Source organism: Uloborus diversus, unplaced genomic scaffold (assembly GCF_026930045.1).
Source record: "Uloborus diversus isolate 005 unplaced genomic scaffold, Udiv.v.3.1 scaffold_14, whole genome shotgun sequence".
Taxonomy (NCBI): Eukaryota; Metazoa; Arthropoda; class Arachnida; order Araneae; family Uloboridae; genus Uloborus; species Uloborus diversus.
This window is the reverse complement of record NW_026558098.1, coordinates 734,600-748,066: the sequence shown is the minus strand read 5'-3', so window position 1 is coordinate 748,066 and position 13,467 is coordinate 734,600. Positions and strand designations below refer to the sequence as shown.

The 13,467-nt window shown below is 35.2% G+C and overlaps 1 protein-coding gene across 1 annotated transcript in view; it reads right to left on the bottom strand.

Moving 5' to 3' along the window:
* Positions 1–13,467, bottom strand: part of LOC129232819 (85/88 kDa calcium-independent phospholipase A2-like) — a 136,303-nt gene that overhangs the window by 117,673 nt on the left and 5,163 nt on the right. Inside the window, exons 2-3 of the mRNA XM_054866918.1 lie at positions 11,623–11,841; positions 8,840–9,017 (exon numbers count right to left, since the gene is read on the bottom strand). Of these exons, the coding sequence (XP_054722893.1) occupies positions 8,840–9,017; positions 11,623–11,841 (397 nt within the window). The remainder of the gene's footprint in view (positions 1–8,839; positions 9,018–11,622; positions 11,842–13,467) is intronic.

The following is a 13,467-nucleotide window of genomic DNA, read 5'->3' as shown; positions in this document are numbered from 1 at the left end:
GAAGAGAGCTTCCTTTCGTACTGCGTTATGTGAGTCGTAAAAAGAACATTCTACCAGAAATTCTCCGGTCTATAATTATTCGATTTCGGCTCCTCTTCCTTTTTTCGTTGGCCACTTCCTACCCCTCTTACTGCACTATTGTGTAGGATTTATGGTTTACATTTTTTGTCCGCTACCGTGTAGGATCATGCTACCTTCTAACTGCCACTTAGACTTTATGATTATTCTCCTCCGTCCACATCCGTATAGGATTAAGCAACCCTCTTTTAGTTCAAACTTTCCAAAATATTTGGAAACTCCTCGGCTAAATGATTTAGAATCAAAAGATCAGCTGACGTTGGGAAGAGAGCACTCTTTTTTTCTACTAAAAAAAACCATGTAGTTTTTCATGTACAACTTTGGAATTAAATATTTAAACTACTAAAAGAGTAGTTCACTTAAGAAGCAGGTTAATAAAATAATTTCAGTAAGAATGTATAAATAATGTTATTGGCGTGGATGTAAGGCTTGCTCGAGGAAAACGTTTTCTTCATCCATTTCGCGAAAAATTTTGTTGGCTATCTCTGCCAGTACGCGGATCGTATTCAACTCTTCCACAAGTTTGAATTTCTTCCTATTAATATATCACATGAGTTTGGTCCGGTCGAGCAGTATTTCGACCTAACATACCAACTTTGTTATCAAACCAAGTTGAGTTCGTCCGAATCAAGCAAAAACATTCCTCTCATGAACGTGTCGGTGGCCCTGAAAAGGGCCTTTTTTTTTAAATGCGAGAACATATTTTTATGATGTTCGTGTAGCTTGAGTGCTCATGTCGAAGAAATCTTCGAGGTAATCTTGGGTCCAAGGGCAGCTTTAGACTGCGCTCCAACGCCACCACGATGTATTTTTTCACCCACGGCAATTTTCCACCAAAGTAAAGATCTAGTGCAATTGAGGATTGCATATTTTCTTAAATCATCCATTCCATTTCGAATGCACCTCCGGATCTTTTTGTCCGTCAACCAGCGAAGATATGTCAGCTTGTCGGTTCTTTTTCCTTTGCGGACGACCTTCTTCTCACTTGGTAGGTATAGCGGAAGTCAAGACGAGGATAATCTATTTAGTATCCAAGAATCACCAGATATTCGCACAAGTGACGTCCAGACGATGCGAAGAAGAGACTAAGTACTGGATAATTTTTAGGTCCGTTGATGAACTCTAAATCAGTTAGAATAAAGTTCAGAGGGTAGCGAAGTTCTATTTATTAGTAGTTCCACCAACGTATAAATAGCACCTCACATTTGGCTGGGGGCGGAGCATGCTGAGAAAAAAAAAAAAGATTGTGATTGGAGGAGTGTAGTTCGTAAAACGGGAAAATTATGTGAAGAGTTTTGGCATGAAATAGAGACGATATGTTTTAGAGACCTAAATCTCTAAGGGGGCGGAGCATGCTGAGTAAAAACAAAGATTGAGATTGGAGGAGTGTAGTTCGTAAAACGGGAAAATTATGTGAAGAGTTTTGGCATGAAATAGAGACGATATGTTTTAGAGACCTAAATCTCTAAGGGGGCGGAGCATGCTGAGTAAAAACAAAGATTGAGATTGGAGGAGTGTAGTTCGTAAAACGGGAAAATTATGTGAAGAGTTTTGGCATGAAATAGAGACGATATGTTTTAGAGACCTAAATCTCTAAGGGGGCGGAGCATGCTGAGAAAAAAAAAAAAAAGATTGTGATTGGAGGAGTGTAGTTCGTAAAACGGGAAAGTTATGTGAAGAGTTTTGGCATGAAAGAGAGAAGATATGTTTTAGAGACCTAAATCTCTAAGGGGGCGGAGCATGCTGAGAAAAAAAAAAAAAGATTGTGATTGGAGGAGTGTATTTCGTAAAACGGGAAAATTATGTGAAGAGTTTTGGCATGAAATAGAGAAGATATGTTTTAGAAACCTAAATCTCTAATTCAGGGCCCGCATTTAATGCACTTTATAAATTTCATATATTTACAAATCAGGGGCCTCCTGCCAGGGGTCACGTTCTAAATTTTTCGAGGTGAGGCTGACCAACAAGTCAATGATATTTCAATTCAGATGACCTAGTTAGGGCTGTGCTCTCCCCCCCTTACTTTGCGGCATTTATTGCTTATTGATATTTATCGTTCGAGACTGCCACTGTTGTTCAGAAGAGAAGTTGTTTTGAGTTCGATTTTTTCAGGAGTTCAGGAAATCTTTTTTTTTTTACTCCCATAGATTTGTGTCTGTTAAGTGGGATTATTTGTGGCATGGTTCCTCCACCAACTTTCCAGGCTTTGCATCCCTATTATGTACTTGTACACTAAAATGAAATAGTGGAATGTTACTTTCTCCTCTCACAAAAACAAACTAAAGAATTTTCCTATATTCCGAATTTCTCATCTAAACAGTCAAAATTGACATCCAGTTTACATTAAGACAGATAGAATTGCTTAGGGAACCCATTGCAGCTAGCTAGCAACAAAATTAAAAGTCCCTGAAAAAAATATATTTGTCAAAATTAGTTGACCCCCCGAACAAAGCTGCCAGAAATTCTCCACCTTAATTTTATTCTACTTTCATCTCCCCTTTCCCACTCCTTGGACATTTCATTCATGCCCTCCCTACCCCAACCACCACTATCTCGTAAGATTTAAGGTTTACCCTTTCGCCCACTACCGTGTAGAATTAAGCTACTCTTACTACCACGTAGTTTTTATGCTTTACCTTCTCCATCCGCCAGCGTGTACAAAGAGTTTTCCCGCGTACCACCGACAGGGCTCCATATTTTTCATTTCCCGTCACTATCGTGTAGGATTCGGTTGCTTTCTTACTATCGTGTAGGGAAGCGCAATCCTCTTACTACCGTGTAGGATTTATGGTAAGTAGGGTCGAGTGAAAAAAATGAAATTGATAAATATGTAAAGCCTATATGCGGCAAAGCTGCCTCTTACCAATTACAAAATTTCAGCTAAATCAAATAATATCTTTAACTGCCCATTTGACTTTGAATTTTAAGTAATTAGCCTGCTGTTTCACCAAACTGGCGGCTACAACTGCTAGTTTCGTACGAATTTTGTGTGTGTGTTTCTTTTTCTTTTCTTTTCCCTTTTTTTTGTATGATAAGTAATGTTTTTCAAAATAAGAAAGTTTTGAAGTTATTACGAAAGTTTTCACTTAGTTATCTTCATTTTGCATGCAATGCTTAACGTATAACTGCTCAAAAATTCGGTTTTCCAATGCGTTTTTACGTTAAAAAATAATTCTACAATTCAAAGTAACTTGCAAAACCATCTTTTAACGCTCGAAAATAACAGTGAGACAATTAACCAAGCCTATCAAATTCTTTTTTCTAAAATTAGTCAGTAGAAGTTTTTGAATCTTTGCTTGAACAGTCATTGTTTGGAAATGAGATGAAGCAAATCATATCTTAACTAAGCAAAAACACACAAAACAAAGAAAAAAAAACATACAAGCTAAATCTCTCATGGTTACGCCTTCAAAACCTGTTTCATTCTTTTATATTATGGCACTTAAATTCAAAAGTGTCAATTCCCAGTGATATTATGCAGTCTTCAACATTTGCTGGTCTTTTCAAACATATATGTAAAGAGGCTTGGCCACGAGCCTATTCATGAATATAATATGTACTATTTTGCCAGAAATATCCCAACACTTTCGAAAATCGTCATATTTTTCGAACTTCTGGGTAAATATAATAATCGAATTCTTTTGTAACTTTTGTGGTTTTAAGGGTATAATTCAGCTTATTTTCCAGTAAAAATTTAGTTACGCAATTTATAGGAGACCAACAACAAATTGTAGAGGTCAAGGGTTTTTTTTTCGGTCATCCTAAGTCGTAAAAAGAGGAAAGAAGCTATTGAATTTTTATAATTTCTGAAATGTATATTTGAATGGGGTATGACAAATTGAGTAAAAATATTACTTACGCCTTTTTGAGATTTGAAGGAATCCTTTTTTCTGTTCGGACAATATTTTGAGCTTTATATACTAAATAACAATACACAATGATGCATCCCTGGTATTTTTGTAGAAATGTCGACTGAAACTGAAAACGAGTATATGATGATCATATTTCCGATAGTGTAATTTTCAAACTTAAGTTGTAAGTAAAGATCAATATTGAAAATAAAAATAATCATATATAAGAACCGGATTTAAAACATTAGTTCCTTTTTTTTTTGCATGTTTGGGTTTTTTGTATTTTTAGGGCTTTTTTATTGCTGTTGTTCTTGGCTTTTTAGGACGTATTAGGGGAAGTCCCCGAAAAAATATCTTTGTCCCAATTAGTTCGAACAATGCTTCCAGGAATCTTCCACCCTAATTTTATTCTATTTTCTTCTGCCCTTTCCCACTGATTTAGACATTTCATTCATGCCATCCCTACCCCACCCACCACTATCGCGTAGGATTTAATGTTTACCCTTTCGCCCACTACCGTGTAGAATTAAGCTACTCTTACTACCACGTAGTTTTAATGCTTTACCTTCTCCATCCGCCAGCTTGTACAAAGAGGTTTTTCCCGCGTACTACCGACTAGGTACTTTTCCTTACCCGTCACTATTGTGTAGGATTAGGTTGCTTTCTTACTATCGTGTAGGGTTGCGCAACCCTCTTACTACCATGTAGGATTTATGGTTAGTAGGGTAGAGGGAATAAAATGAAATTGAGAAATATGCAAAGCCTATATGCGGAAAAGTTGCCTCTTACCAAGCCTATTTATTATACAAAATTCAACTAAATCCAAAAATATCTTTAACTGCCCTTTTGACTTTCAATTTTAAGAAATTAGCCTGATTTTTCACCAAGCTGGCGTAAACGGAGCGATAAAATATAATTACCTCTCAATTTCTCATTTAAATCTTTGTGTGTTTGAAATGAAACTTTTGATAAATAAATCGCAATGCTGTACCAGCGCACTTTCTTATTGCATTCACTGATATCGACTGTGTTCTTTGTTCTAGTTGGTTCTCTCTCTCTTTTCAAGTCAAATCATCAAAATTATTACTTCAAATACAAATGAAGACGCTGTTTTTACATACTAACAACTTCAAAGTATAAAAACACGCTTATTAGTCGAGGTTCTTCATCGTAAATGAAAATTAAACTTCCAAATGTAGCATAGGACGAAGACTCAGGTGTCAATTCTTATCAATGTTGCTATAAAAAAATATATGAGTTTGGTAAGATCTCATCTTCAGTAATTAGTATGCTGTACAGTTTCAGTCTCTTTTTCCGAAGAAAGACATTTTTTCATTGTAAAGGGCTCAAAGAGGAGCTTCTAGGCTAGTAAGAGGACTTTTATCAGGGTTGGCTTTCTGCCGGCAGAAATTAGTTTTTGCCGTGCCAGTGGCAGAAACTGGTTATAACCGGTTAAAACCGGCAGAAACTGGCAAAAACTTAAAGTCGTTTTAAAAAACTAAAGTAATTACTGAATGATATTTGTTTAAACTAAAAAATTAAACTTCATTTCGTCATTGTAAAAAATAAAATGTTATGCTACTGCCCTTGATTTAGTTCAGAAAGGGAACTTTTCAATTACTGATGCTCGTAATATTTGGATTAATCTAACAAAGGACGAAACTCATATGGGTTCTTAGGATAGAGGAATGACTTACAGAATTAAACTGGCATTACTGTTTGTAAGTTGCTCGCAAATAAGCTTCATCTAAGTTGCTTGTGATTGAAATTATGTGCTTCAAGAAGAAAGTGTCAAATTTTACTTCCCAATATTAATCTAAATTTTGTACTTAATATCACAGCTTTGCAAATCAAATTGGCCCCACTTCTCGAAACTCATTTTTCCAGTCGAATTTTTACCACTACCCTAGTTACTACACGATGGACAAGTTTAAAAAAATATACAATTTGAAAGTTTTATGAATATTACTTGTTCTTTGATGCATTGCCTGCTAGCTCTTCTGTTGCAAGAATATTCTAAAGTTTCTCATTCTTGTATATTAAATTGAGAAACTATTTAGATTTTTGGAACCACCTTTTCCAAGAAGCAACTGCAGGATCCAAACAATGTAACATTTGATTCTGAATTGGAATAATATTGTAAATTAAACTGTGCTTTGGTTAACAATTAATTATTTTTTCCATGCGTTTTCTACTGTCTATCAATGGTTTTTTTTTTTTTTTGTCATTTTGAGAGTTTTTGCCAGTTTCTGCCGAAAATGTGGCAGAAAGTGGTTTTTGCCATTCCGGTTTTAACCGGTTTCTACCAGTGGTTTTAACCGCTCCGGCAGAAACTTGCCAGCCCTGACTTTTATATTTAGATAATATTCATAGCCTGGAGCAAAGGAGGGTCAGATGGGACATGATTCAGTTGCTTAAATTTATCAACATGAAAGAGGTTAATGGGTTTTTAATTTTTGCATGGAAAGGTGTTTTAAGCTATTCAAATCTCAGGCTAATCTGAAAATTAGAAAAAATTATTACTTTAGTAGGGTTTTGGGCACTTGGAACAGTTTACCGGAAGCGGCTGTAATAAGTAAGGGGTTAGATAGCTTTAAGAGGGTAATTGATCTTCATTAGGGACTAACTGACAGAACATCGTACGGATATATTATTTTGCAAAACCTACTTAATTAAAATCACCCCCCACCCTTCCCTTGCGAACAGAAGAGCTGTAATAAATAAGTATTTTTTGCGCTACAAATTAAAATTAGAAAAAAAATTCGTAAAGAACGCCTCAAATCTCATTTATAAAAAATTTTTGCCTCTAAAGCGTCTATTGTCGTGTTGAAATTTAATACATGTTGAAACGTAATTAATCATTTTTTGACATCATATGTATGTCGCGCGATGGCCAACTTGTATTTGAACCACATTTTAAACATGTTTCGTAAAAGTGAAAATAATAACCAGTAAAGTTATTGAGAACTTTGAAAATTTGAATAATGCCCCGATAACCATACAACCCGCTTATCCCACGATATAATTCAGAATAAACATTCTTCTTTTAAATATGTAGATGGTCCTGAAAAGGACCTTTTTTTTTTTTTTTTCTTGAATTCCACTCCGAGTTTACAAGCAGCGAGATCTGTTGTCCGACATGTCTTGAGTATAGAAATCATAAAATGCTTCTTCCATCGCTTCGAGTTCATTTCTCATGTTTTCTATCTGACGAATATTTATTAGTTCTTGTTCAAACCTTTCGATTTCTTCATGCATGTGGACCACGAACTCCAAGAATGCGATTCTTTCACGGATGGCCTCCATTACAATAGTGCGAAATGGAAAGTGGTATCAACTGTAAGATAGCTGAAATAGCAAGATAATCGTTCCTGAAGGCGAAGCTTTATATAGAAAGTTATCTCAAAGTGCGGCTGAATGCTATTGGAAGAAGGGGTATGGTTTAACAAGCACTTCGACCAATTACAATCCTGTGAGAGAGTGTACGGCTCAAACGATTAAGTTGAAACGTACCGTCTGATTTCCCATCAATTAATTTTTTTGAGTTTCTCAATGTTAGTAATTAGGATTTAAAATACTCCTAAACGAATGTTAAAGTAGGACAGCATTTCATTACCCAGATTTCAAACGAAACCAGAACTTTCCTCGTGGAGGTGGTTCATCTTAGTAATATGAAAATTCATTTATATAGTTCTATGATAGACAAAAGGTACACAAAAATGCATTCCAAAGTGCCGCAAACTTGCAAATCCACCACTGCAATCCGTTATAAAGTCTTTAGGCGGCCTCCAAATTATTTTTGGCCTAGGGCCTCACTTTTAGTTAGTCGGACCCTGGATTAATCGGTAATAATCGGCCACTTTGCAGAGTATATAAAATAGGTCAGTTTTTCACGTTATTTTGGCCGAAATTTTTAGCTAAATAAAAATGACTTTAAGTATGCCCAGAACTAGAGACTATCGAATGCGTTCATACGCAAGAAATAAATATATTCTTCTACAAAAAAGGCTAACATGTCAAAAGCTACTTATACGTGTGTCTCCTCAACTTCCAAAAGTTACAGGAAAAACTCCAATTTAAACGTTTTTGTTTGCCATTGAGTGATTGTATTCACTGTTACACGGTAATTATATACATAAAAGATTTATATAAATACTAGCTGTACCCGACGCGCGTTGCTACGCCAACAAAAAAATACATCATTATACTGATTTTCATGACAATCGGTTGAACGGGCCAGAAGTTGCTACTCTGCAGTGCCATCTGGTGGCGAGTGAGCATATTATGCACCTTCTCCGCGGAAAAATACATATATATAGCAATTTTCATAATAATCAAGTGAAGCCGTGACTCTACTCAAATTTTGTACTCACGCAGTTTGCGAGATCAATCCATCGCTAAAAATATCAAATAGAAAAAGTTTTAAATCCCCCCGTTGCATGAAAAGCCATAAAATAATAAAGAAAGAATTTATTTGTTCAAACTCAAGAAAAATGCTAACTTCTTATCAATGAGATCTTTCACGCGAATTAATTTCTTTTTATTCGTATTTATCCGATGGATTGTGACTTAAATTGGAATAAAAAAGGAAATATCGATCGGATTTTTTTCGAACGGGTCTATAAACATTCCCAGTACCAAAAATAACAAACGGTGAAAGTTTCAGCGAAATCTGCCGGGTAGTTTTTGAGTTCATGGATGATATACAGACAAACATTCATTTTTATATATATAGAAGATTATATGCCCCCCTGATATATATATATATATATATAAATATTATTATATAATTATATGCCCCCCTGCAGCTCAGGAAGCTGAGTTGCCAGTACTTTTCACCGTAAAAAAGTTCAGAAATTGTTTTTACAGTTTATAGTACAGTACTCGGGCAACGTCGACAAAGGACCCACCTGTATGATGTCCCTGGTAGTGGTGGCTGCGTAGTGGAAGACGGTGTCCCCAGTGGCGTCGACGGCGTCCATCCGGGCATCCAACTCCGTCAGAGCCACCACGGACGCCACTTGCTGGGAGCGGACGGCCACGTGCAGGGGCGTCACCAGGCTCTCCTCGCAGCGCATGTTTATCTGGCTGAAACGGAGAACGGACATCAGAATCGGCAGTCATCATCCAGAAGAAGCTGAGCATTGTTAGTAATAAACGGTCGTCACTAAAAGCGTCTACCGGTAACTGGTCGGGTCACTAAGTATTTGTATTTTTAAGTCTGCACGGATGAGTCTCGACACAAGTTATCTCTGAATGAATGGATGCTTAAAGCAGGCCGGACTGACGGTTGTAGCAATGTTATTCCAATTTTTACAAATACTCACACGTATAACGTTGCAGTTCGATCTCATATGTCAATGCTTCATAAAAAAAACTCTGCGATAAATTGGCTCTCCTCGCAGCGCATGTTTATCTGGCTGAAAAAAAGAACAAACATCAGAATCAGCAGTCATTATCCAGAAGAAGTTGAGCATTGTTAGTAATAAACGGTCGTCACTAAGTGTCTAACGCTCACCGGCGAGTCACTAAGCATTAGTATTTTCAAGTCTGCACGGATGAGTCTCGACACAAGTTATCGCTGAATGAATGGATGCTTAAAGCAGGCCGGACTGCTGGTTTTAGCAAAGGTATTCCACTTTTTACATACTCACACGTATAACGTTGCAGTACGATCTTGTAAGTCAAAGTTTTCATCAAAAAAAAAAAAAAAAAAGAAATTAATATGACCTCTTGAATTCAAATTATGTTTTTCGCAATCACGAGTGTGTGTGTATGTAGGCGTGTGTGTTTATGTGTGTGGGGGGGGGGGAATGTGTGTAGGCATGTGTGTTTATGTCTGTTTGCAGGTATGAGTGTGTAGGTAGTTGTGTGTATGAGTGTTTGTGTGTGGTGGGGAATGTGTATATGTGTGTAGGCATATGTGTTTGTGTCTGTGTGCAGGCATGAGTGTGTGGGTAGTTGTGTGTAGGTGTATGTGTAGGTGTATGTATGTGTGTGTGTATATGTTTGAGTGTGTGCATGTATTTGTGTATGTGTTTGTGTATGTGTGTGTAGGCGTATGTATGTATGTGTTTGTGTGTACGTGCATGTATGTATGCGTGTAAGTGTAGGATATTGACGCAACCTGGATACGGTTTTCGCTATAGGATATATATCGTGAGGCGGCCGGTCGACGGTGATGCTGCAGAGGGTGCTGGCAGAAAAATAAAATGATAGGACGCCAAAAACAGTCAAGTGAGAACAATAAGCAATCGTGATTGCTCAAAAAAAAAAAAAAAAAAAAATCCTCGATAAATTGGCTACCAGTGATTTGAAAAAAAGTGGCTTCTGACTAAAAATGCGATCCGGTCACTGGTGACTCATCGAAAATTTGAATTGCACGTGTGAGTTTCGACACAACTGACCTTTGAATGATGGGATGCTTGGAGCTAGCAAAGTTGAACGCTATAGAAAAAGTTATTCCATTTTTAAATAAATAATCATATGTACATTCAACTCTCGATAATTCGAAGTCCCAAAGAACCAGCTAAAACGTTCGAGTTATGGGAAGCTTCCACAACAGTCTCAAAAGTTTGGGACCCGATGAAATATTTGACATAAAGCAATATTCGAGTAATAAGTTTCGAGTTATCGGGATTCGACTGTATAACGTTGTAGTTAGGCCTCATACGCCAATGTTTTTCTCAAAAAAATTGCGCAATAAAGCAGCTACCGATGATTAAAAAAAGTGTCTACTAAATTAAAAGCATCTATCAACCACTAGCAACTCACTAAAAATTTTAATCTGCACGGACGAGTCCCGACACAGCTCATCTCTGGATGACAGAATGCTAGAAATAAAGTGAAACCTGTTTATAACAATACTGTCTATAACAATAAACCTAACTCTATAATAATATTTTCCTTGGTCCCCTAGCAAGATGTCAGCATCAGTAATCAAACTGTCTATAACGATAACCTGTCTATAACAATATTTTTTCAGGTCCCAACAGTATCGTTGCAGACAGGTTTTACTGTATGCAGGATTGATGGTTGTAGCTATAAGCCACATTAGTTTTTTTTTAATATTGTATAATTCAAAATGTTGCAGTTAAGTCTTGCCAATTTTGTCATTAAAAATACTGCGGTATCCAATGACTAAAACAAGTGACAACTAAACTGAAAGCATGACTGCCGATTTACTAAACAAAATGGACTTTCTGCACGGACGAGTCCCGACTCAACTCACCTCTGGATGACGGGATGCTAGAAACATGCAGAATAGACGATTGTAGCAACATTATTTTTTTTTTAAATATTGTAATTTAAAATGTTACAGTTAACTCTCATTTTCCAATGTTGTCATCAAAAATAATGCGGTAACCAATGATTAAAACAAGTGACTAAAAAACTAAAAGCGGGACTGCCGATTTACTAAAAATTTTAATCTGCACGGACGAGTCCCGACACAACTCACTTCTGGATGACAGAATGCTAGAACTATGCAGGATTGATGGTTGCGGCTAAAAGTCGCATTAGTTTTTTTTAATATTGTAATTTAAAATGTTACAGTTAAGTCCCGTATACCAATGCTGTCATAGAAAATACTATACTACAATGACTAAAACAAGTGACCACTAAACTGATAGCGTGACTGCAAATTTACTAAAAAAAGGGACCTTCTGCACGGACGAGTCCCGACTCAACTCACCTCTGGATGACGGGGTGCTTGAAGCAGGCCGTGTATCCGAAGTGTGCCGCGACGTGTGCGGCCGACCAGGAGGGCTTCTCTCGGATGAGCTGCAGCACGTTCTGCAGCACGAACTTTGAGACTCCGATCTCGGGGACGCACTCGACAAGCAGCGGCACCCGGGCGCGAAACAGCTCGAAGAGGCGCCGGCAGCTGGACTCGTCGCCGCTGCGGTGGATGCTGGGGGAGGGGGGAGGGGGAGAGATGAGCGTGTGAGCAAACAAGATAGGATTCAGAATTCAGATCAACGTAAGATCAATATAAGCATGTGATCTTGATTTTATCTTATATTGATCTTGATTTCATCTTATATTGATCTTGATTTTATCTTATATTGATCCTGATTTTATTTTATATTGATCCTGATTTTATCTTACATTTATTTTGACTTTATCTTATATTGATTTTGATTTTATCTTATATTCATCCTGATTTCATCTTACATTGATCCTGATTTTAACTTATATTGATCCTGATTTTATTTTATATTTATCTTGAGTTTATCTTATATTGATCTTGATTTTATCTTATATTGATACTGATTTTATCTTATATTGATACTGATTTTATCTTATATTGATCTTGATTTTATCTTACATTCATCTTGATTTTATCTTACATTCATCTTGATTTTATCTTATATTGATACTGATTTTATCTTATATTAATCCTTATTTTATCTTATATTTATCTGGATTTTATCTTATATTGATCCTGATTTTATCTTATATTTATTTTGACTTTATCATATATTGATTTTGATTTTATCTTATTCTCATCTTGATATTATCTTATATTAATCCTGATTTTATCTTATATTCATCTGGATTTTATCTTATATTGATTTTGATTTTATCTTATATTGATCCTGATTTCATCTTACATTGATCCGGATTTTATCCTATATTGATCCTGATTTTATCTTATATTGATCTTGATTTTATCTTATATTGATCCTGATTTTATCTTATATTGATCTTGATTTTATCTTATATTGATCTTGATTTTATCTTATATTGATCTTGATTTTATCTTATATTGGTCTTGATTCTATCTTATATTGATCTTGATTTTATCTTATATTGATTTTGATTCTATCTTATATTGATCTTGATTTTATCTTATATTGATACTGATTTTATCTTATATTGATCCTGATTTTATCTTATATTGAGCTTGATTTTATCTTATATTGATCTTGATTTTATCTTATATTGATCTTGATTTTATCTTATATTGATCTTGATTTTATCTTATATTGATCGTGATTCTATCTTATATTGATCTTGATTTTATCTTATATTGATTTTGATTCTATCTTATATTGATCTTGATTTTATCTTATATTGATACTGATTTTATCTTATATTGATCCTGATTTATCTTATATTGATCTTGATTTTATCTTATATTTATCTGGATTTTATCTTATATTGATCTTGATTTTATCTTATATTGATACTGATTTTATCTTATATTGATCCTGATTTTATCTTATATTGATCTTGATTTTATCTTATATTGATCTTGATTTTATCTTATATTGATCTTGATTTTATCTTATATTGATCTTGATTTTATCTTATATTGATCTTGATTTTATCTTATATTGATCTTGATTCTATCTTATATTGATCTTGATTTTATCTTATATTGATTTTGATTCTATCTTATATTGATCTTGATTTTATCTTATATTGATACTGATTTTATCTTATATTGATCCTGATTTTATCTTATATTGATCTTGATTTTATCTTATATTTATCTGGATTTTATCTTATATTGATCTTGATTTTATCTTAT